The sequence below is a fragment of the Oppia nitens genome, unplaced genomic scaffold (assembly GCF_028296485.1).
Source record: "Oppia nitens isolate AA-2021 unplaced genomic scaffold, nextdenovo-longstitch-racon4-pilon3 scaffold4_pilon_pilon_pilon, whole genome shotgun sequence".
In the NCBI taxonomy this organism is placed as follows: domain Eukaryota; kingdom Metazoa; phylum Arthropoda; class Arachnida; order Sarcoptiformes; family Oppiidae; genus Oppia; species Oppia nitens.
In genome coordinates, this window is record NW_026533232.1 from 3,676,321 (window position 1) to 3,704,195 (window position 27,875).

Here is a 27,875-nt window from a genome sequence, read left to right on the forward strand (position 1 = left end):
ACTACTACAGTCCCCACACAACACCCAAATTTGAAAGCAAGTCAACGATACTCTCTCTCTTTCTTTCTTTCTTTCTCTCTCTCTCTCTCTCTCTCTCTCTCTCTGGTTTCGCCATTGGATGAGATGTCAAATATTACGATTTACGGCATCCATGTCCTGCTCTCCACTTTCTTGGGGTCACTTCAAAGGTCAACCAATGGGAGATTGTGTGCCACTACTGCACCACTGCTACACATCCATTGCTTAACATATATACTAACTTATGTATATATATATATATATATATATATATATATATATATATATATATATATATATATATATATATATATATATATATATATATATATATATATATATATATATATATATATATATATATATAATATTTCTTAATATATATATATATACCGCTGAGTGAATTATTATGCAATGCAAACCCTGTTTCTCACATTTCGTTATATATTTTGTAAGCCATTTATAAATCACGTCCAAAGACTAATACACCACAAGAGTTGTATGTCTTCTATATTATCGCTAAAATTTGTTTTTTTCTGCTCAACGCGTTTCACTTCTTATCATTTATTTTCAATGCTAACAAAAAATACTATATATTATAATAAATATTTTTATGATTGCATTTATTTTGGCATCGATTACATGACTATGTACTGAAAATTCACATTTTCACGTACTCGTCACTAAAAAAAATGTGTTTATATATAATTTCAAAGTATATATTTAAAAGTTAAGATCAATTTTTTGATACAGCACTGGAAACAACTGATAATGCAATGTATTTACATTTCAATATACAGTATTGTATAACATTTAAATGGTTTAATCCCAAATATATATTTTAAATGTATTGTTTTTTAAAATGTTAATAATTTTTAATAGATTTAAATTAGTATAATATTCTAGCATTTAACTTTTCTTAATTTAAATCAAATACATAATACTTTAACAAAAGTTTCAGCAATTATTTTTAAATTTTAATATTAAAAACAATTTATTAACAAAATGTTCCAAAATTATACTAAAATTATTTAGTTTCATGTATTTCTGATTAATTGTTTTTAATAATTATTCATTAACTTAGTTTACATACTCAAAATCAATTCTAATTTTGAAAAATCAAATAATTTATAAACAAATATTTATTGAAAAGCAATTTTTAAAATAATTTTTCTAATATTACTTTAATTATGAATTAACTTTAAATATTATATTCTAAAATTTTAATTAAAGTAAAATTATTTATATTTTTGTATACAATTTCCAGGTTAAACATTTGTAGTGAGAAGTCTAATACAATAATCTATCACTAATAAGCTAATACTGTATTTTTAATACATGATTCTAAATTAAATATAAAGAAAATCAAATTATTTATTTAATATTTAAAATAAAATACAGAAAGAATTGTTTAAAAATGATTTGATATTATGAAACATTTAATTATTAAAATAAATATTTAAAAACAATTTCCCATCTAATGATACATTTAGAAATTAAATTATTTCATATATAAATAATACATTTTGAAAACCTAATTTTTTACATTTTATTTATATATAATAAATATATGGATCTTTATTGCAAATATAAATATATCAAATAAATTGATATTATTTTTTTTGTATATAATAAATTTATAGTTATTTAAGAAATTTTGTTTCAAAATTCAATTCAATATTACTTAATTTATTGGTTTTAAAAATTATTTAGAGTCACTAAATAAATCAAAATAATTATAATTTTCACACTTTTTATTTTTACTTTATTTTGTAACTTCCATTTTTATTTGCCTATATATTTATTTTTACGAGATTTTAAATGACAATAAAGATTAAATTATATAATGACATAAAACATTGATTTACAATTATGCTAATTATAACTTATAGCAATAAATTATAAATTATTACAAATTTTATATACAAAGTTTTAAAATCCATTCTTAATGAGATTCAAAAAATTTAATTAAATTGTTTCCCAAAAGTTTGGTTATTATTTGTTGAAAAACTTATGTTGTTTTCAATTAATTTAAAATGCAATGCATTATATATTATGCAATAAAGAGTATAATATAAATGTGATAAACGAAAGTAGAGTTAGTTTTGGGTTATATATGTAGTAAATGAAGGAAAGGCTAATATTGATGTTTTGCCGGCGCTTTGCATCTAATGTTAGTTTCAGTTATTGAGAGCTTAATGTTGTCTCAACTTGTGTTCAAATATCCAGTCATAACGCGTTTCGGATAATTTATCCGACAGTTTAGGCTTCCGTTATGACAAACCTTTAGTCCAACATTTGCAGCATTGATAGCAATAGTATTGTTGCCATCATTGGCATCCATATCTTAAATGATAAGAGAGTATAAAACTTCAATATGACTTAACTTTGCTATACAACAGACCCTCTCACTCACTCTCTTTCTCAATGGTATTATTGATGATATATATAATAAAAGAAAATATATTATATGACCTACCAGTGCATACTCCTCCCACACTCTGATAAGAGAATTGTGTTTATATTTGGTTTGTTATATCAAGTATGAGATGCAATCGATTGTCTCTACGTTTTCGCTTTCATAATAACTCCAGTCTAACAATCCCTGAATTAGTCCCCATGAGAACCAAACCCTCGCTCACAAAATGTGATGTAATTTTGGGATTAGTTTTGTCTCTTTTACTTTCAATTTATTCAATGGTAACAAAACTTTGTTATTCATCTAAATTTTCTAATCAAAAGAGCGAATGAATGAGTTTATATAAATGTATATAACTTATGTGAGTGAGTGAGTGAAACACACACACACAGAGAGAGAGAGAGAGAGAGAGAGAGAGAGAGAGAGAGACTGCAGTAGTAATATAATGTATCAAATTATATAACTTGATATATATGACAATTTTAGAACTTATTTATTATTAATATAAAAATAGAAATAAATAATAACTAACATAAGGGAAGCAATAGGTTTTAAGGAGATTTGTTTTTACAGTATTCAAAACAATAATATACATTAAAATCATTAAATATTAAACAGAGAGAGAAGAGAGAGAGAGAGAGAGAGAGAGAGAGAGAGAGAGAGAGAGAGAGAGAGAGAGAGAGAGAGAGAGAGAGAGAGAGAGAGAGAGAGAGAGAGAGAGAGATTATAAATTAATGTTTATATTGAATAAAAGCTCAAAATATTTATTATGATATAAATAAGTGAATGACAAACACTATAAAAGAAATACAAAGTTTTACTAAATTTATTCATCGAAACAAAAATAAACAGAAAAACAAGGTTTCTATCAAATGTCAAAGCAATTCGTGCTCCGGGAGTAATATAGTAGTCAATATAGTAGTCAATATTGTTTTTGTCTACTTTTAAATCTATACAAACAGCATAAGCTCTAAATTGCTATAAATTGGACTATAGTTTTGGTTTTATATATGTGTCTGAATAAGACTAAGACATAACTTACCATTGAGTGGATAGTTTGATAAATCCAGTAAATAGCTATTGAGATATCAGTTAACTTAAGGGTAATTTTGATCAAAAAATATTTGATGATAAAACTAATTGATCACATTTATATTATCAAGTAAAACTGTATAATTAATTATAAAAATTTAAAAGCAAACATAACAAACATCTAACTTATTGTAAGTATTATACCGTAAATTCATTTTTGTTACATAAAACTGGCAAAAAATTAAGTTAATTTTCAGATGATTTTCAAACTGAACTGCAAAAGAAAAAGACGAAAAATGAGACAATATTTGAGAAACAGGAATATAGAGGACAGAGACTAAAAGGTAATAAATGCAAACTAAGTCGTCAATTGAACATTCAGTCAGTTATTGAAATTGTAGTCTCTTTTGTAGTAAATAGAGGTTAGGTTTGGCCTAAAAAAACATCTTTTACTCATAACATTCTTCCGTAGGTCAGTCACTGTTCACTCATTTTACGACTTGAGTTGTTTATGGCTTATCGGACTCATTGGACTTATTGCACCACCAATTGAATCATCAATTGAATGACAGTTAAGTTACAAATAAAGTTACCATTGAATTACACTTTAGACTGAATTTTAAAATGTTTTAAAAGATAACAAATAACACATTTATAGATAATATTGTCAGTAATAGAAAAATTCTAAAGTATTTTTGTTAAAAAATTTTTAGTAAAATAAATATTTAAGTTAATTACAATAAAAATAATATAATTTTGTACTTTATTTTTCAATAATACATTATATTTTATTATTTCAAACAATAAAAAACGAATAAAATAATTACTTTAATATAATTGTATCAAGCACACACTACATACACACACTACATACACACACTACACACACACACCCACACATACATACATACATACATACATACATACATACATACATACATACATACATACATACATACATACATACATACATACATACATACATACATACATACATACATACATACATACATACATACATACATACATACATACATACATACATACATACATACATACATACATACATACATACATACATACATACATATAATTAGACATTCTTTGTGATAAATTTAATATAATTAATCTATTATATAATATTATATAAGTTATATCAATATGTAGTAATATATGATAATTTTATGTAATATGAACATCAATACAGAAATAGATAAAAGCAATAAATTATGGATCACTTGAAAGTGAATTTATTTGATAATATAATATAATATAATATAATAGAATAACATTATTTGCTCATATATTGTCATTCATAATAACCAAATGGATAAAAATATAAATATTTAGATATGATGTCACATATATTTATCATATTCTAACAAATGTTTATCTTTTTCATTGTTATTATGTATGCATTCACTCACCCCAGACCCACACCGATGGCCGGTCAGTGTGAAGCACTTAATATTGAGAATCGTTTTTATATAATAAAAGCATGACTTGAGAAATGTTAACAACAAAGTCATTGGATATCATAAAAACAAACGATATATATATTTTAAAATATAGTTTATTTAGTGATTTTATGTGCAACTCTTAATTATCAAGTGACACAGCTCTGGTAGCTTTATTGGTTGAATCAATTATTTATTGGATGAACATTATTGACAATTAATACCTCCAGCAAAAGGTAAGAAAAAAATATTTCATTTTATATGTAAAGCAATTAATTTGAAGTCGAGTTTAGTTTGAAGTTTTAAGTGCAGTTGAATGCAGACATTGAATGACTTAATGAAAGATTGAAAGCCTGATTGATATGTTTATTATGTTTATTTGATGAGATGTATGTGTGGTGTCTCACCATTTCTCATACGTAGACAGTATTGTAGATCTCTATAAATTGTTGGACAGGCAGAGGGATAGCCAGCAAATAGCATTCACACAATTATTTACGGAGAGCACTGTAAAGCTATTGTAGAGGGAAAGGGAGGCTGCGCTGCGTTGGGTTGCGTTTGGTTTGGGGGACGAAACGTACGCCAAAATGATTGATTAGAGTTGGTATGACTTGCTTTGCCTCTTGGCTTTGCTTTGGCACCAAAATGGAGTTCACTCTCCGCTCTCATATTGCTCTTTACCATTGATATCACTGCCATTACCATTGATATCACTACCACTACCATTGAAATCTCAGTGAAGAAGCCATTACACACCAAACTACTCATTGACACTATTGTCAAAGTGTAAGACAACTGATTTAAATAATATTTTCTTCAATGTTTTAGTATATCATAATTCCTTACAATTGTGCCATAAATTATCTATATTTTTATTTTATTTAAATCTTATATATATATATATATATATATATCAATATTTATATTCAAATCATTTGGCGCCAAAACATTTAAAGACGTTTAAATAAAGGTAAGATTTAATGGTATTTTTAATTGATAATTAAATATTTATTATTATTATTTTAATTATGTGTTCATTTAAAATGTTGTAAAATGTTTTACTGTTGTATAAATTAATGTTTGCTTGAATTGTATGGTTTTAATGGTTGGGGATTGTTATGACTGGCGTTGGCCGATGTCAGGCATATAACAGTAAAATGTGATGTTTATGGGCACTACAGTTGAGTTATTATACGACCGATTTGAGGCTCGCCTCAGACCAGTCTAACAGAGAGACTGTGCTCTCAATTCACATTCATTTATATATAATATTTGTCTACATTTTCAATGATATTTATTTTATATTTATGTTTATATTTATATTTAACATAACAATTACTGGCAATAATTTTTACTATCTTTTATATATATATATATATATATATATTTATATTCATTGTTATTATCATTATTATTAGTATTAATGTTGTTAAAACTTAAAATTGTTATTTAATTTGTTATGAATAATGTGTAAATAGTGGCATAAATTTAAAAAACGATATAATGGAAAGGTATGAGCAATAACAGCACAATCTATAAGAGTTACGGGACAGTTAGAGACAGTTTGTGACAGTCATAAAATAAAGAGGAGCTCACAAAATCACTTGAACTGGCTATTAGGCCATACCATAAACACCCTCTAACAAGCCATAAATGTGCAATAAATTGCATCAGAGACAGGCCTTTACCCCGTTATAAAGCACTAACTTTTATATAATGTTATTGTAATTACAGGTCATAAAAGAGTGAACGGACTGACCCACTAAAGAATTTTCATTTTAAAAAATGTTTTCAAATATAAAGCACACAAACAAACAAACTTTACTGTACTTTGTGTCAAAAAACAGTACAAAAAACTTATTTTTAATACTCTGTGTATCCTTTTTGTGTGATTTTTTTTGCATAAGTCCTGTCCTTTTATTACCTCTAGTCTCCAATTCTTAGATTTTGAATTTTTCACAACATTTTTGTTGTCAAAACAGACACTAAAAATACAAACTTTTAATTTGTAGATTGATTTAATCAAATTTATTATATATGTATTTAATCTAAATATCATTACTAACTCATGTTTCAGTTTTATGAATTTTACAATAATTGTGATAATAATTATGAATGTAATATATTTAGTTGTTAGTGCTCATATATGTATGCATATATGGTTTAATAAATTGTTAATCAATTTAATAGTAATAATATTACTATTTATGAACTGTAATCCTCCCTGTGGTTAACCAATTTTTTTTAATGAATACCCTCAACACTATATGATGCGTTTGATTGCAATTATTAATAAAATGGTAAGTTATATAATAGTAATAATATTTATATTTAGGGTTTGACTCTAAAATTATAGTCTTAGATATGACTTACTTATGATACTATGGTTTGAATTAATAACTTCTAATTCTTTTTCAATACTTTTCTCACACTTTAATAGTTTGTCTAACATTTTAATGAATTAAAATCACTTTTGGACAGACATTTACATTGAATTATATATGAAGTCATAGTATCTGTGATACAATATTATAGTTAGTTTGCAATTAATGTCTTTTGAAAATTCATTGAGTCATTCAATGTGATTACCATTTTTATCAAATGCTTTAGTATTACAATTAAATAACTGATGAATATTCTCAACGGTTGTCGACATTTAACACCTTTTTATTATAATCGCTATTTATAACATTATTTGGTTTAATTTAATTCTCGACCAGAATTTAACATTTAGTTCAAATAAATTTTGATTAGTGTAACAACAGATTGAAAATTGTTTGATATTTCAAAATACTCTTTTGACTTAAATGTAAATTTATTCACTTTGTATGAATGTTTAGAAATACTAATACTACTACTACTAATAATAATAGAGTTGAATAGCTTGAAAATATTTCATACCTGTACTCTCATATATTTAATCGGTTAATATATCAATATATCAAAAGAGTTTTGTCTCTCCCGTTCACTGTTTTCAATGAAAAAGCAATTTTTTAGTTTAGATTTCACTTTAGGAGAGGCCATACATTTGAAATAATATATAACTTTTTAAAGAAATGATTATTAATAATAATAATAATACTAAAAAATATAGGGCCTATGTTTTATTCAATTGAAATCATAGACATTTCTTAACATTTAGAGGATATGTCACACAAACTAATTCACATTTTTGTGACAAAACCGGTCTTATTCTTACACAAAGATAGATAGTTTTGATGATATTTTCAATATATTTATATAATTATCATATACTGTATGTTATTACTTACTTTATATTCTTCACTTATTTTTTATCATTACTTTATTTAGTGATATCGTCAGTGAAAACACTTTTTATGATATTTCTGTGAGTCTATGGATATAAACAGTAATAGACACGACTGTCACTCAAAAAGTTTATATAGTATTAGTGTTTGAATTCCCAAAATGTATTTCAATTATTGTCATTTCATATGCAAAAAAATGTTGTGATAATCAAATATATTTGTCGTCAATCGTCCAAATCATTTCGTTTTAATATTTGTTTGTTTTTATTAAACAACAAAATAAAAACTAGTGCTTATTTTTTGGTGAGTAAACACCGACTTTAATATAGGGCTAAATTTTTAGGCAAATGTTTAGATGAAAGAGAAAAGGACTACAAAAGATACATTGCTTTTAGTGATTCACTGCTCTCTCTCTCTCTCTCTCTCTCTCTCTCTCTCTCTCTCTCTCTCTCTCTCTCTCTCTCTCTCTCTCTCTCTCTCTCTCTCTCTGTCTCTCTATTGTATCCCTTCTTTGATCAGCCATTTTGCTCTCTTTTTCTCTCTTTTGTTGTCTAAAATGCAATTTTATTTGAAAATATTTTTACTAAAATTTTTAGCAAAAAAATCAATAAAACTAGAAATACAAAAGTAGTTCAAAAAAAATTATGTCCAAATATTAATTGATTTCATATATATTGTATCTATAAATTAGTTTCTTATTTAATCAGACGAAACAAAACATTGAGAAAATAAATGTTTATTAAAAACAATAGTACAATATATTCAATTGTTTTGATGCTCTAATAACTATATAATATATTTGATTATTCTGTGTTAAATTTATTTTTAAATAGATATATATATATATATATATATATATAGGTATATATACTGTATATTATATTTTTAAATAAATACGATACAAAAATTATATGTCATATTTACAAACAATTGTAATTTACAATATTTCAACAATTTATATATGTTTTGCAATTATATTTTTGATTTAACACAGTATTAGAACAATTGATTCATCAATAGTTTAAACAATGAAATTTAACAAAAAGTATAATATAATAATTTATTTAAAATATTTAGAATAGCTTAGAAATTAAATATAAAATTAAATAGGCTTATTATTATTCAATTAATTAATTTAAATATAAATTTAGAATATATTTAAATATTACTGTTAATTATTGTATTAAATTCAATAGTTTATTGATGAACGATTAACTATACATTATTAGCTATTTAGTTTTATTAAGAAATTATACAATTTCTAGTTTGCATATAGATTTAATAAATTAGTTAGTTTGCAATATACATACATTTGAAATATTATATATATATATTATAATATATGTATTGATTAGAATATATCAATGATAATATACATTAAACTATTTTATAATGCAATTTAATACCAATGACATCAATCTTGATATTGAGATCTATAGAGTCGGGTATTAAGTATTGGACAGACTATGGCTATTGATTTATCTATTATAATAACTCTACCGTAATTTAATGGTAGCAATGGTAGTATGAGTGGTATTGTTGGTCATACTAGAGATTTTAAGCAAAAAATATGATATAACTCTAAACTTAATGCATAACTCATAGCTATGTATCTCAAGTGGATTGTGATCTCTAAATAAATCAGTCAATTGACACGAGAGCGCCATTTCCATCGGGGATTACATGACTTTGTCATGATTTACGACAACGACATTACATTATATACTTTCTCTTTAAATCCAATATCCATTTCATGCCATTTCTATGACTTATTAGATTCTTATTTTTATTTTACATTATATTAACTGAAATACAGTGTATTTTATTTGTGTATATATTTATGAGTTAAAGAAATAATTTCATCAAAGCTGTGCTAATATTTATACAACAATTCAATTGTTTCTATAAAGCAAAGAGTAAACACATTATTTTGATCCCAATTTACTGTTCACATAATGCATTGAATAATAAACTCGTATAATGTTAAAAGTTTTTACATCTATTTTATGTTTTTATTTAGTATAACAAACATTGTTTCAAATAACTAAATTATCTCAATTTTACTGCACATAACCGTCACTATCTCTTCAAAGAATCGCTTCAGAGGTCGCTACCATCCTTACCATTAATACATCTGAAACTTACCATTAGATTAGTTAGACTCTAACTTAGAGCCTAACTTAGAGGCAAACATTTATTGACAGTCCATTCATTTTAAAACTATTCTTAATTATCGCTACATTCCCGTCACGTATTATACTCTCTCTCTCTCTCTCTCTCTCTCTCTCTCTCTCTCTCTCTCTCTCTCTCTCTCTCTCTTCTCTTTCATTTATAACTATTTCATTTTATATCTCATATTTGTATTATCATTCAAATTATTTCCAAAAAACTGCCAATTGAATTAAATAATATAATTAATTAATATATAAAGTAATTTATAGTATAAAACAAAATTAAATTGTTTATATCATGACTTAGCAATCATTGCATAATTAATAAATTTTAGTCTTAATTTAAAAATTTCTTTAATAGTATATTTAGACTAAAGTTAATATTACTCTGAGATATTAAATAGCAAATAATTTCGTCCAAATGGATTATATACGTGATATTATATTTAATAAATTAAATAAATAAATATACAGTAATATATTGAAGGTTAACAACTAATTAATATAATTTCTCTGTTTTATCAAATATAAAACAACTTTAGGAAATCGAAATAATAGCCAAAAACAGTAGATTTTATGGGTTTTTAATTATGGCATTAATTTATTATGTGTTTTGTGGTACTGAAGAAAGTTTTTACAACTTTTTATGAACTGTTTTGTCATTTATGGCATTTAAATGACTACACCTCTAATCCTAAGCTATGAAATAGCGAAGAAACACTTAAAAAAGCGAAATAACAATTATTGCTGACATAAAACTCATATCAAAAATTATTACTACAAATAAATATCACTTGTTTTGTATTAAATTAATATAAAATTGTGTTTATTTTATAACTGTTTTTAATTTATTTATATGTGAAAAATTCGAGTGCTTTGTACTCAATGAACATATAAATGATTGTTATATTATATAACATTATTACTAATAAAAGTTCACAAAAGTGCACATCACTCGGCAATAAAGTTTGCAATTATTATATGTCTATAAATTTGTTTTAATTTTATTACTTCATACAAAAAACAATAAATTCAATTACTTCGTTAGATATTTTATACAAATTTGTAATATATTTAATATTTGTATAAAATTGTTGTTTAGAAAATTTAAAGATTTATCATAAGTGAATAATAAAATATTATTAAATATAAATATTAATAAATTTACATTGTCAACAAAACATAGATTTTAAATAAAATGTTATATAATTTATTGTAATAACATAACTGTTATAATTGCCATAAATGCCTAGATATGAAACTTATAAACAAATAACATATAAATTATAAATATATTAATAGTTAAATTGTTATTAAGTTAACAAAATTATTTTATATTTGTGTTATATATATATATACCGAACGATGCTTTTTAGTTTGTCACATTATAATAGAAATTAGTTACAATATAATTAAATTTTAATAGTGGTAAATCTTTAAAAAATTACAAATCTTGATTAAATAGTTTTTTGATAATAGATTAATGTTAAAAAACCTATTAATTTATAAATTTATATTATTGTATACATTGTAACTATAAAATCATAGAAAGGTTTAACAATATTTAAAAAAATGTTTCAGTTAAGAATTTTAATTTGAATTCTATATCATAAATTATATTTTGTTTTTATTATAAACCATATTTTAATTAAAGCCTCTTAAATATAAAACAAAAAATTATAAAATAATATGCTTTAGTTAGCAAAAATTTGGCAAACGAGTTATCCATTTTTGTTTTTAAGCCATTTATATATTGATTTTTATGAGTCATTTCAAACAGTCTCTCTCTCTCTCTCTCTCTCTCTCTCTCTCTCTCTCTCTCTTATTCTGTCATAAATATTCAGGGAGTCATGCATTACCTGGCAGTATATGCTCTGAATAAATTGAATTGATTATATATATATTTTTAAAACTATGTAAATATAGAAAAAAATATAATTGAAGTAAATTAATTAATTGAAATACACTCTGAAATAATAAGCAATATAAAAGTTGCTTTAAATTGTAATTTAAATAAAGTTAAGGTTTATAAATATTTAAAATTTTTAGTTTATACTGTATATCGAACCATTTATTTTTACACTTTATATTTTATACATTATATTAATATAAATAATATATAAATTAAATTTTTTATATATCTATGGCGTTTGCGCTAAACTACACACCAATCATAGGCCCAGAAATGTTGATATAATATATATCTAGTGTTAGTTAAAACATTTATTATATTTGATTTTTCTTTTCACTGCTCTCTCTCTCTCTCTTTCTCTCTCTCTCTCTCTCTCTCTCTCTCTCTCTCTCTCTCTCTCTCTCTCTCTCTCTCTCTCTCTCTCTCTTATAAGACGGAAAATATAAGCCCCAAAACAGTGATAGTAGTGGTGGTTTTATACCCGGGAATGGGAGCAATGGTAAGAAATGTGATGATCACACGTTGGTTCATATGATGGTTGATTTCAGCTTCTATAGCTCTCTTCCCACGTTTGATGTAAAGCCGTCCAACAGCTCAGTGAGCCTTTTGTGTATATATATTATAACCCGACAGCAGATTTAGTTGATGGCAGACTTCTCGTAAATTATATGCGAAAATATGAACCAACACTAAAAGCACACTACATATGACTCCCAATAACCAGAACAGAGAGTAGAATAGATCAGAAATAGGGAGTACTGTTGAGGAGGACTTACTACCAGTTCTCAGAGATACTGCAGTTTACTGTATAATACAGTAATAGTGGAGTTTGTATTAAAAACGTATACTTTTTGGTTGAAATTTATTCACATATAGAGTTCACTCAACGGTTATGTGATTTCAATTGAGATTCAATGTATTGATTATACAATATGTTTGTAGAAATATATATATACAGAGATACCCATTGTGTAAATGAGTCGTTTGAACAAATAAAGGACCCGTCGATTGGTTGCACTAATTCATGGCACAGACCATCCACTAAGGTATCGGGCGCTCAATTTTGGCTCTTTTGTCAGCCAATAATATAAAATATTAATGTTTGTAATCCCTTTTAAAATTTGATGTTTTTGGCTCTCAAGCAAACAACACATTATGAGTAAATATTTTTCAAAGATCAGCATCTTTTAGATCATGTATTGCATACCATTTAGTGTCTCAAAACAACATAATCTTTACTACAAATAAAATGCAAATTTTGTTTAAATTCATTAGACTGTGTCAAAGCTGACTCAGAGATGTAATACATTTTTTGTAAAATGTTATTTTAAAAATATTATATATAATATATTGTTGGAAACTCTGCACAAAAAAATTAGACAACTATTTTAATATATATCTTATAAGAGGAGAGTAATATGTATGGTAGTGACGGTAGAGATGATACAAAAAAGCAACTCTAAGGAGGAGTTAACAGCAACTCCGGGCAAACCAGCCTTCCATTGATATGCACACTATTTTCCACGGTTTTGATTACATCAATGGCTAAGTTATAGACTGGAAGGACTCAAAACGTGATTTAAGTGCTTCTTGACAGCACATCCTTAGTTTATGTGCTTTTTCTTTCATTATTATATCAATTGCCTTTTCATCTGATTTTCATACAATAATACCTTTCCATTGACTCAAAAAAGGTATTAAAATATCTGAAATAATTGTCACTTGAATTGGTCCTCACTATCTCTCAGAACCGATTGTAAAACAAGTTTTTATTTGTAGACCAATTTCGACAATTTTTCGCTTATTTTATATGAATATATGTTCAAAAATTATATTTTATGGTTTAAAATAATCGATAAAAAAGTTTATTTGAGTTATAGTATAAAAAAATATTTATAACAGAAAATAAACGATTTTTCTGTCAAAACTGTATATACTGTATATTATTGTAATAAATTGGATGTAATGTTAAATATAAAGATCGAAGAGTCATAAAGATCTTTCTGAGAGATAGTCAGTGAGTGTGAGTGAGAGTTGTGTTCACTTAAAACACTTTTATATGTTATTTCAAAAGCAAATGCTATACAAAAGTGTGTGTCTCTGACGGCTCTCAACTATAATATTTGATGCATTGATTCAAACTCTTGAAGATCACGCAAATGAGTAGTACTTGAATAATATTAAAGTTTACAATTGATGTTTAAATTGTGTATAACCAGAGATTCAGTGCTCTTTATTATAGTTGTTGTTGTTGTCGGTGTTATTATGTTGTGTCCTCACCTCTAATACAACAATTATATTATACAATAATCAACTTTACATATGATATTGAGGTGAGCTATTACTTGCATTTTCATCATAACAACGATATTTTATTTATATTATTAAGATTATCGTTAATAATAATTCAATAATTATCTTGTTTTTACTCTATTTAATATTATAAGAGTAAGTATAAGTTAACTCAACTTTTCATATTATAATAACTTATTGATACATAAATTATATTTTTGACTTATAAAAATTTTTATGTTGATTTTTGCAACAATTTTTATGGATTATTTGTAAAAAAAATATTTAGGAAAAATATTTATATTTATATATCAATTCTTTTTCATTAACAACATGTTTGAAATAAATTTAAAAATTATTATTATAAACTTAAACATAAATTTGATAAAATAATTATAAAATATTTTTTTTAGTTAAACTTTCTTAATAGTTTTAAGTGAAAATATTTATCAAATTTATAGCTATTTTAAAAAAGCACAGTTATATAATTAATACTAATGAAAATATAATGGCATAATAACTATGTTGAAGACAACTAAGTGACAGTAGTCTAGTTAGGTGTAAATTGTGTGCATTTTATATGTTTGAAAGTCAATTCATTGCATTAAATGTCATCAGTGATTGTTGTGTAACATTATTTCTATTTATCTATTATACTATAGTAAGTTTGTGTGTATATTTGCAGTTAGTGTTACTTAACTTTTATATGACTATATCATACATTACATATGATTATATGGCACCCATAGTGTTCCTCAATAATATATTTAAGGTTGTACCTAACAGTGAGCCCTGTGCTCCAACTATAGTAGTATAGTCGGCACTTGTAGAGCTCATCATAGACTCATAGCATTCAAATTGCTTTATTATGAATTGCAAGCGATAAAAATCATAATAGTCTTGTAAACACCTCATAAATGTTATATATTTATATTATATTATAATAAACTATATATAAATATATATATATATATATAACTTATATTACATGTAATTGAAAGAAGAAGTGCTAACTGTATTGCAATTAATGACTTTCCTCTCATTCGATACTTTTTACTTAACTTATGTGTTAGTAATTCTTAAATATTTTTAGGTTTTCTATAAAATATTGATTATTATTAATAATATATTGAATATTATTAATAATATATTGAATATTATTAATTAATAAATTATACATATATTTGTTTATTTTGCTTTATTTTAACTTAGTTTATCAAATGGTTTGTTTAAAAAAATAATTTAATTATATTAATAGTATTAAGTTTAAAATTTATTTACAATATTTAATAACATAGTATAATATATTGAATCTAATTTAATGTGATGTCCAAATCACGATTATTAAACAAATGATATGGAATGCCATTGAATGGCAACCATTTTATTGTCGTTTTAAAAATAATTTTATACATTATTATCGTTTTTTGATATATTATTTATATAATTAAATATAGTATTACTTTGAAACATAAGGTCACGTACCGGTTGGCTATCTATTTGTGTGTTGCAAATAGCACTTCTGCCACCTCAAGGATTCCCTTTATATATATATATATATTCTGTATATTACTTTTAAAGTGAGTTTGTTTGCAATTATAGCGACTATTATTTAGGGCTCGTTTAGGACTTGCAATCCGACTACTGAACTAAACTAAACATCTTTTAATGATAATTCAGACAAAGATAGCAAACGACGAGAACTACTTTAATGTATTGCAATTATTTTGGTTTCTCTCAAATACACATCAAATTATTTTCTAATTTTATTTGCATATAATTTTATTTTTAAAAATATCTTAAACTTCTTACTTATTTCTTATTATTAATTTTATTAGCATTTATATCGTTATAAAAATATTTTGTTTATTAAAACTATATTATCATATAATTATTGTGTGAACTTATTTTTTGTTTTATTATTTTTTATAGGCAATTTTTTAAAACCATTTATTTATTTTTAGTTTATAATACAAAAATAGTTTTTGCAGTTTTAAATTACATTTAATTTAATTAACAATTAATTCTTATTGTTAAAAGTTAAATTAAATGCATTTTTGTGTCTTAAAGTTTATTAAATATATGATAGGACTATACATGTAGACCTCATTTACATATTAATTAAGAATTATGTAATGATTATGAAGAGAATATCTTCTGGACTGTCGGGAGAGGAGACGTTTAGTCTGATATTTATTAGTGAAAATGCAGTATAAGTTGTATTCTCCACCTCAGCTCATGTATATTATTATTGCCAGTGAGTCCAGTGTTTGGTTAGTATTTTTTGTATAGTAGGGCGTGAATCGTGAAATGTTTGTGTAAAAGCAAATCATAATTTTGAAGTTCACTACACCTGCCTTACTATTTCTGATCGCATCTACTTCTCAGATAGGAATGCCTGCCATGGAGTCGATCGCTGAAAGACAACGTTTGTTTCAGTATATAAATATATTGTATATATGTATATATATAGTATATATTGTATATTATATTTACTATATATTTGTGTATATATCTGTATATTTATATACAGTATATGTGTGTTGCGATGTCTGTGCAGTTATGGTTTGTCTGTTTCTCTGTCCCTTTTAGTGTCAGTTTTTTGTTGTTGTAAACTCAGTCTCTAACTCATTATTAAGCTATAATATAATACAACTATTATACTGTTCATTGTGTTTTATACATTATGTTTAAGTGTTAACTTATTTTGATCATAACATTTATTAACTGCTTAATATTTATTTATAAACACATAATACCGATATAATGTCAAATGTAAAAATGTGTCTACATTGGGGAGGCGCCCAAAATATGGTTTATATTTAAATATATTGTGTTTAGATATAACCAATAGACAGACACTGTTTGGCACTTTTTTTGGTCATTTTTGTAAAGCGAGACAAAGCACATCATAAATGCTAATCAAGACATACAGTACTGTAGGACTTATTTAAATGCATGAGAGCTAATGCACAGACATATTAAGCGAAGGTAGTGTTTATCATAATCAATGTTATCATGATTTGAGTTTGGATGACATGTTTTGCACAAAGTTATCATTTATCCAAATTTGCATTAATGTCTTCAACTGTTCATTAGCTGTTCTGTCGTGCATTTCATTGCATTTCTCTGTCTCTTATTCTTTGTTTTAGTCTTATCCTCTGTTTTTTCATGAGCTACCAGTCCTGTGAATGTTGTGAGACGTTGTAATTAGTTTTTAGTCTTATATATAATATCAAAGTCTGAATTTTAGTTATTTAGCATTTGTGAGTCTCAATGTATATAATCTACAACATATGCAGTATATGTACGTATAAATTATATAATATAAATACTATATATATATATATAAGTTTATTCTCATTAATATCTGCCAAAATTCCAAGGGTTGGGTTTGTTTAGCAAAGACAAGGATTGGCCCCCAATCATGACGTCTACAATACATCATACATCAAATGATCCTATTTTTGCTTTAATCTAATGTCGGCAATGCTTTATATTTAATTCAAACTTATGTCTTGTTTAATGAACTTAAAATGATTTTGTTTTATTACAAATATTCTTTATATAAAATGAGTAAAATGTACATGCTAAATTTCATCATCAAACTTACCTTAAATTGTGCTTTTATATAATCTCTTATAATATTTAGATAATATTCAATTGTTTTAATTTATTACTTTATATATTTTTGCCATATGGTGTAAACCAACTCTAATGTATTTATACATTTATATTATGTTTTGCTATATAATTATATTTTTTAAGTTCAGGTAAGCAATTAATAAAATTGTCATTTAATATACCTATTGTTATGATTTATTGATTATCATCGATGTCTGCGCACAATATGTGTCTTTTATTTGAATGCCATTATTTTTATAATATAGAAACGATAATAAACTCATTTTTTCTCATTTAACTAACTTATGGGTAAATTGCATGACTCTTAAGTTATCTCTCTTTCTTTCTTTCTATATTTCTCTCACTAACTTACTCTCACTTTTCTTTCATTTTATACTATATTTTTATATCACTAACTAATTTTATCACTCATTCAGGTTTTTTTGAGATTTTACTACAAACACATAAAACGAAATATTAATATAATTTATAAACATAATAAAAAGTGCCATTAATATATATATATATATATATATATTAAAATTTATTAAACAAAATTTTTAAGGAACAGTTAAATAAAAATATAACTGTAATTGAAGTTGATATTTACATAATTTTTCAATAACTCACTTTTATATGATAAAATGTATACTTATGTAAAATATACATACTGTATATTGTTGCAAAAATGTATTTTGAATGTAATGTTAAACTGAATAATATTGGTTTAATAGTTGATGTTATATTTCTAATAATAGATTATATAATATAAGCCTTATTTCTTATATATTTATGTAAACGGTATGCATAGTAGTGTTTGCGGTGCCCTTTCAATAGTTTCAATACATAGACTGTCAGAGACTGTCTTATATAAGCATAACTAAGACTATGTTTGGCCGCAAATATAAATGTTTTGCATTCGGAGTGCTTTGAGTTTCCAGGAATTGTTGCCATCACTGACTGCTTCTCTATTTTTTAACACAACCTAAACTCCAATTGTTTTTGTTTAGAGTACTCGCTTGAAAAAGATATAGATTAGAGCTAAAAGCTATGTCTAAAAAACAGACATTGGCACAGATAGACAGACAGACAGAAAGAAAGAAAGAAAGAGAGAGAGAGAGAGAGAGAGAGAGAGAGAGATGTCAAATGTGGTGAACGCGCCTTTGAATTGTTTTATGAGTCTTTCCTCAGGTCTAACACAGATTGCTTTGGACTCAATACTCGATAGTTTTTAACAATTTTGGTTTTCAAAAAAAACACAGACATATCATTTGAGACATTGAGAGCAATTGATTAGATTATTTAAAGTTAAAAACTTTTTTTAAAATACAAATGAATTAAGTTTAAGTTGAAACCAATCGATAGTTTAATATTTGAAAGCATTAAATAGAGAATTGTTGTAAAGGTTTGCAAATCTTAGTCCTTGATTTGTAATCTGAACGACAAAAAAATTAATGGAAATAATTTTCTCAGAAGAAAATAGAGAGAAAAATACAAAAATAGTTTTCAATTCATTATATGATATAATGTTTATATGATTTCCAGTCTTGAGTTTGTTAGGCAATGTGTGTATCATTTGAGGCCTGTGTTGTCTATACGAGAATAGGGAGAAATACAGTGCAATAGGAATGTAGTGAGAGATGTGCCGCTCGGGACTCACTGTTTGCCCAAATGTTGAACCGCTTTGTTTCCTGCGGCTCAACACAACTTTGATATATTATTTGAAACATTTGAGAGACACACAAATAATACAGATATTTCACTATTTCTTAGGCCTCACACGTATCCAAACTGTTTTGACTTTCTTATGTAATAAAATAAAGTTTGAATCTCAATGATTGTTCACATATTTTATAAATATTATTGATTTGTGACTATCATATAATGTGATATAATGTATGTAAAGTTAAAGTAAAATGAGTTATGGGTTAGTCTTCATAGTCTTTATCTAAATGTATTGCTTGAAAGCCGTGTCAGTGTGTGTGTGATATGTAGTGTATATACAGTATATGTGTGCAAATGTGTGTATCTGTGGGTATGAGATATTTGCTATAATGTTGAGCCTGTGGTCAGTCGAGACAGAGTTATAAAAACCGTTAAGTTTTATTGCACTCATAAGAGAGTGACTTCCGTTTTAATACATTTACAGAATCTGGTGGACCTGTTCTTCACTTTTATATATGTTTTGGTAAAAGTGTTGCCAATTCCTAGAAATAGTATAAATAAAATAAGTCTAAAAAAGAATAAATAAATAAATATCATAAAAGACTAATAAATTATTTTGTTTATATAAAACAGGTTAAGCCTAAAGTTAGAGAACAGGCGGCTATAGAAAGAGAGAGAGAGAGAGAGAGAGAGACAAAAAATGTGTGATATGAGTACATATTACCCAAACAATGGGGGTTATGTGTCGGGACCCACACCTCATGACCAATACAACGGTGAAACACATCATCACGTGATGAATGCTTGTCATGAGAACGGTAGAGGACCGCCACAAGTACACCCTTACCATCAAATGCAATACGGAGGTCAACAAACACAACAACAACCCAATTATCCCCGATTCCCACCTTTTGATCGAATTGAGGTCAAGCCTTGTCCCGACGGTACAAATCCACAAGAGCCTAGTCCTTACTACAACTGCAACACTAACAGTGCACCGGCACCTCATCAACCTAATGTACAGCAGCCGCCACCACCACATCAACAATCAGTTATACCCATTCAATACGATACATGCGGTAGTCGCGGATCTATAACACCTCCTCATGAATCACAACAACAATATTCAAGTTGCAAAATGCAACAACCAATGCACCCACACAACGATGGTCTGTCCACTGGTCTGCCCAATATGATGGCAGGAGGACCGCCCTGTTCGCCGCCGTCGCCACACCACACACAACACCATCAAATGTATCAGTCTGGAGGACCCGTTCCCAGTCCTCAACAAAACTCCAATCCGGGACTCTCGTCACCACTTTATCCATGGATGAGATCTCAGTTTGGTTTGTTATCTCTTTCCATATATTTACTTAAATTCATTAACTTTAGATCTTATCAATGAATTATTGGCTAACATATTGATAGTCTATATTTACATAACTCATGAGATTTTGCTAAAACTTGCGATTCAAATCCGATTGACTTATAGTTTGCAAAATTTTGCATTTTTCCTAATAGTTTTGAAATTATTTTAAAAATATTAAAAGAGTCTAAAACTTTAAAATTTTTATAGTTTGCATTATAATAATTTAATTTTAACTTCAATTAAAATATATTAAAAATTTGTGGCTTAAAGTGTCTTATGTTATTTACAATTTTAGCACAAATTTAAGTTATTTAATAATATTATTCCTTAAAATCAATGAAAATATATAAATATATTCTAAAGACAAATGATAAATAATAGTATACTATTCAAAAATACTATTAAATAAAATAAAAATAGCCTAAAAACCTATTTGTAATATAATAACAAATAAATAAATAATTAAATCATATGAAAAAGCGCTTATATCGTTAACAAGTTATTAAATAATAAAATAAACCTATAAATCAATTTTGAAAGTGAAATAATAATAAAATATCTGTCACATATTTTTTTTGTCGAAAGGCTTGTTATTAATAATATATTAAATATATTTATAAGATTTTATTATCCAAGATTTTTATTAAAATATCTATGATATAAATCTTTATAAAGGTAATTTAAAATACAGTATATAATCATTTTGTATTTAATATAGTATATTTAATTTTTTAATAATAGTATATTTAAATATTTAGTTTATTTAATTTACTTTATAATTTTAATGACTTAATTTATAACATTGTATTATTTGTATTACATTCAGTATCTAATTTACATATATCTCAGTAGTAAATAATAATTCTTAATTTAAAAATCAATTAAATTATTTATTGAGATTTAAATAATAAAATATATATACAACTATCTATTATTATTATTATTATTATGTTTTAAGCTAATAATTACTTATAAAATAAAAATTTGCTATAAAAATGTACGTAATATAAAAAACAGATTTATAGTTGTAAGTTTATAAATTTTAATTTTAAAATAAAAAATGAAATTTCAAATGCCAAATATCTTTAGGCTTAACTGTATATCATTCAAAATATGGTAATTTTAATACATAATAAACATAATATATAACTAATGCGATTTTAATTAGATACGATTAGATTAATGTCAGATATATAGTAATTGCCATTTTATTTCATTAGACATTTTATATTTTACGATCACTTTCTTTATTTGTATCTATTTTGCTGTTTAAAACTCATAGCGTTTAAAATAATTTATAGGTTTTATGAGAATTAGTTTTTAGTTTGTATTTTTTAAATGCTAATAATAATAATAATTTATACTTTTTTTAATATAGTATAAGATTATTAAAAGAAATACGTTTAAAAGTATTTTATTAAATCATTATTGATAATCGTGTTTATTATTAGTTTATAAATCATAAATCGATATATTTAAATTTATATTATTATAAAAATTCAAGAATTTACAATTAGTAATCAAAATCAAATTGTTAATTATCTATGTATTATAACAATACATATGAATAACTATATTATTATTCTAAAATGTCATACATATCTATATTTGTTATTTCATATAATATTAATAGTATTAAATATAGTACTGTATTCTTAACTCTACACTTTTTTAGTGAAAATTTAGTGTGAATTATAGCCTGAGATGACTGTAACATAACATAAGCATAAATATATAATTTAATTTTTTATTAGATTATTTATATAGTTTATGAATGAAACATAAGTTTCTAATGTCTTTTTAAATTTATAATATTTGTGTTTTAGCATTAATTAAAATATAATTAAGTTTTTATCTGGCCATATCATATCTTAATTATACATAAATATTAATCAAAATACATTTTTTATTCTGCAATGGCTGTAATAAATTATGTTTTTAAAACAATAAAATAAAAACTGATTTACAGTTTATTAGCTATAAATTTGTTTAATAGTCAATCAAATAAAAACAAAAGATATTTTTATAAAAAAGATATTCTATTTGAAAGAGGAAAAGAAAAAATTGTTTTTTAATACACAGTAATGTAGTGACAGTCAGATTAATAATAGACATAAAATTTAAATATTATTTTTTCTTTTAAAAAATCTTTGTATTATTTCTCACGGCTTATGTCACCATTTTTTGTAGTCTCTTTCCCTATGATTTGCTAAACAGACGCTCACAAAACAACAGTGTCTGACACCAAATCTTTCAAACATCAAAATTAATGTGTTTTGCCTGTAAATCATTAAGCAGACAGTAATTCAGCGTTTATTTAAAAATATGTTCACTTACTATATATATATATTTTGGTTAATTTAAAAAATTATTTTATGAGAAAACTTCGTATAAGAGGCGAATAAATTTTGTTTTAAGTTTTTTGCTTAACTCACAGACAGAAAGAAAATGAAGATTTTTTAGATTTTTATTTTCAAAGAAATATTATTCTCAAACATTTTTGCTATTAATGTATATTTTTTCACTTTTTAAATATCATATATACTAAAAATCATTATTGAACTGAAATATATTATATCAAATTTATATCATTTTGTAAAGCATGTGAAAACATTGTGTAGGCGAATGGGGTAAAATTATTTTATAAATTATTATATAAATATAATATACTATTATAGATTTTTATTAAATTAGCTGAAATGTTGCAAAAATTATCATTTATTATATGTTTTCTTAAAAAAAACAATATAATAAATAATGATTAATAAATATTTATTTATTTTTTTTTAAATGTATTTTAAATTTTTAGTTATTAACAGTTTAATAAAAATGCTAAGAATATAGAATTGTAATATAAATTATTAATATAAAATTTAATTAAGTTTGTGATCTAAATATTAATTTAGTTTTTTTTTTATATTAATAGGGCTTAAAATAATAAAATATATGCTATTAGTTGTCTTTTTTTGACTGTCAAAATGAAATATGTGTTCAAATACTCATATATATAGTAATATTAGAAATATATGACAACTAATCATAAATGCTATGACAAAGAGTAAGTGTTTTAGTGGGAACAGCCCTTAATAGATATATATATATATATATTAGTTATTTAGAGATAATCTTCAAAATTTATTAACAAAAACTTATTACACAATTTATTAAAGCTATGAACCACTTATCATATAAATACAACCATTTCATAGCTATGTATAAAAGAGAGTCATATGTAGTATTAAACAGTATGTACAGTACATACAGTCATTACAGTATAATAATGAACTGTATATACCGGTGCCATCTATAGTGTACGCGTGACATGAAATCAATATATTTCTGGTGAGAGCACTGTTAGTAACACACCTTTAGGTGCCAGTAGTTGAGCCCCTGGTTTGCAGTGAGTGTTGCCATTGGAGATACACTTAATATGCAAACCAATGGTATGCATTGACTGAGCGCTGCATCCAATTTAAACTTTAAAGCACTGCCTAATAGGCTTTCCTATGAATGACTGATTATAGCTATTGAAGACTAGTTGTTGATGTGTGTCGAGTGCAGCGCTCGTGTAGTTAGCGTTTGGTTGGCATTTGGTGTGTAATTAAAGTATATTGACTTGACTTCAACTGAGATCGCGCTACCGATTCTGTAATATTGTGTTCATTCATTGTATTCAACAATTCACTCAATGATGACGTCCTTTACATTTAAATTATAATTTAATATATTATTAAATAATTTGTATTCATTTTGTTTTACTCTATGAACTGTTTTTTAATGATTACTTTATTACATGTTTTTAATTACATATTCCATACCCTTTGTCACACTTTTTATGTCATTATTATTAACACTTTTATTAGCCATTTATTTCTCTCTTTATTGTCTATTAGTAGTGCTTAACATAGAATTTGCAATATTTGTTATAATGAATTAGGTTTTGTATTATTTAGATATATTACAAGATATAATTTATAAATATTTACAATTTTATAAATATTATATAACAATATTTCTTTATTATAGAGTTTGTAATACTCTATTTATACCACGAGTTTATTTATTTGCTTTTTCATTTCATGACTTATTTTTATAAGATATAATATATTCAATTAATATCAATCTTCATTAAAATTCAATAACAAGTTAACAATATTTTTTCATAAAATTTAAAAAAAATAAAATTTATGTTTCAATTGACTTACTGTATGAATTAATTTAAAACAATATAAAGTATTTTTATATGACTTGAAAATCCTTTTTTCCAATTATTGTATTTTTGAAATGTTTGCTATATTGCCCGTCTTTTAGTTAGTTTCAGTGTTTGTGTTATTTTCATTAAAATTGAAACTCAAACTAATAAGAAAAGTTATTTTTTGGTTCGTATAACTTATTGTGAATCCAATTAAATAGAAAAATAAAGTGATTCTCTTGTGATAGAAGTGAGACTATAGTTGAGCTTTGGATGCATTTGAGAGCTGAGAAAAGGCATTAGAAAAGTTTGTATCATTTCCTATGGGATTTGAGTCCATTTGATTGCATAGCTTTATGAGTTGGTTGAGCGCTCACATCACATACAATGCCATCATTGCTGACTTAATCCATTGTAGACATTGATAAACTGGTCTTCACTTTAGTTGTTCTCCTCCTCCTCCCAAACAACAACTGAGATAAAGGTTCTCTACGTGTTTGTCCTATTGAAAAGGCATTCCCTTTAATTAAAGCCTTATATAAGTTATACGAATATAAATTTATCACAACTCAAGTTTTCCTATTTTGTTTCATTGTATTGCTTGAGATTAATGTTAGTTTTCTAAATATTTATCTCACTTTAAGCCCTTATTTTTGAGTATAGTCTTGAATACAAAAATATAAATAAAAAATCTAATGAAATGACAAACTATACCAAAACACATATATTGTACTTTACTTTACTATATTATTATCTATATATTGTGTGCATAACTCTGTGTGATATTCAACATTAAACATGAGTTTAGTCATAAATATTTGTGAGTTTAAGCATTAATATAAGAGGTGTCCAAAATATATCAATGATTTTGTGAATTTTACGAATCATTTACTTTAATATCAGTAGAAATGCTATGGTTTTTGTGTTAGACCAGTACACAGGTATTGATTGTACAAAAAAGCAGCAAATAATTCATATGAGATTTTCATATGACTTGAAAAATAAGTAAAAAATGTTTATTGGGAGGAATAGTTGAAAATATACAATATATACACAATATATACTATATATATACAGTAGTGTTTGAATTGAGTACATTTGTCTGCAATGTTCTCTCATTGCAGTCATTTCTAACCATTTCATGGTTTAGTATTTGCTTTCAAGTCGTACACCAAAAGGCAATCAGAGATGAAGTTTTTCGAGAGACTAATGGTCTGTAAGAGAATTCAGTGCACTATATATTGTTTACATAAACATAATATACTAAAAATCAACTAAAAGAGAGGCATATAGTTGTAGAGTTGGTGGCACTTTCAGTGCAATTAAGTATAGTTTGCCGTTATATGATATACAGTCTAATATTATTGTATGTTTAGATTGTATTTATTTAATATTTTTTAGACAAACAATTTAATATTCATTTCACATCACAGTAGTTTCTCCGATGATATTTCTAAATACAGTATGACTATATATATATACAGTATATATATATATAATCTTGAGCCACATTATAGAAATTATTATTTTTGTTATTTTTGAAAATTTATTAGTAAATAGTATATATTTGATAACATGGCTGTGAATACAATAGTTTAATTCAACTCTTCAAATGATTTTCAATTAAAAAATAATTAAAAAATGCATAAATTGAATCAAAACACTGAGTAAAAAATCAAATACATAAAACTAATCTATTTTATAGCTTTCTTTTGCTCTCAAATCAACCAATATGTAGATTTGCTATATATATACTACTTTAAGACTACTTTATATATACTACTAGATGTTTGTAAATATTTAAATAAAATCATTATATATTTATACTATAAAATAATAAAACAATATTTATATTATATAATTAAAATATTGTTTGAATTTAGAGCGTAAAAGAGGACGACAGACATATACGAGATATCAGACCTTAGAGTTGGAAAAGGAGTTTCATTTTAACCGATATTTAACTCGAAGAAGACGTATAGAGATCGCACACTCTCTATGTTTGACTGAAAGACAAATTAAAATATGGTTTCAAAATAGACGAATGAAATGGAAAAAGGAGAACAAGAATAAGATTGAACAGGGAATGCCAATGGGTCCGGGAGGGGCACCCCATGAACTTACACCACATCATGATAACGGACATCGAGGGGGTGTTTGAAACTTTGAAATCATCAAAAACACCACTTTTAAGGCAAAACTTATTTTATTCACAACATTTCTTTCTCATCAATTACACCATTATATTCGTAATATTGTACATAAAATATTAATAATTACAATAATTGATAATAATATAATAATGAATTGCAAATAATAAAATAATAATATGAATTTAAACTTATAATAATGAACTGTAGTGAACTACTGTACAAAAAAATCATTTTATAATCAAGTGTTTTATGTTTTGACTATTTTAATTGTATGACTGAAGAGGATGGGAGAACAGTGACTG

General features: G+C 25.0%; 1 protein-coding gene across 2 annotated transcripts; it reads left to right on the forward strand.

The window, feature by feature from the left end:
- Nucleotides 1-5,874: 5,874 nt before the first annotated feature.
- On the forward strand, nt 5,875-27,625 carry LOC128960067 (homeobox protein Hox-B7a-like). 2 transcript variants are annotated; one of them, XM_054306138.1, is made up of 3 exons: nt 5,875-5,896; nt 20,493-21,205; nt 27,304-27,625. In XM_054306138.1, the coding sequence occupies exons 2-3, from the start codon at nt 20,560-20,562 to the stop codon at nt 27,579-27,581; spliced, it is 924 nt and encodes a 307-aa protein (XP_054162113.1). In that variant the 5' UTR covers nt 5,875-5,896; nt 20,493-20,559; the 3' UTR covers nt 27,582-27,625. The 2 variants fall into 2 exon arrangements, with proteins under 2 accessions (XP_054162113.1, XP_054162112.1); XM_054306137.1 differs by lacking the exon at nt 5,875-5,896 and adding an exon at nt 14,541-14,611.
- Nucleotides 27,626-27,875: the final 250 nt, after the last annotated feature.

Bases quoted from the DNA above. Each gene is read 5' to 3' on its own strand.
- LOC128960067 (XM_054306138.1), top strand. From the start codon at position 20,560: ATGTGTGATATGAGTACATATTACCCAAACAATGGGGGTTATGTGTCG. The intron at 21,206-27,303 runs GTTTGTTATCTC...GTTTGAATTTAG, and splicing joins ATGGATGAGATCTCAGTTTG to AGCGTAAAAGAGGACGACAG.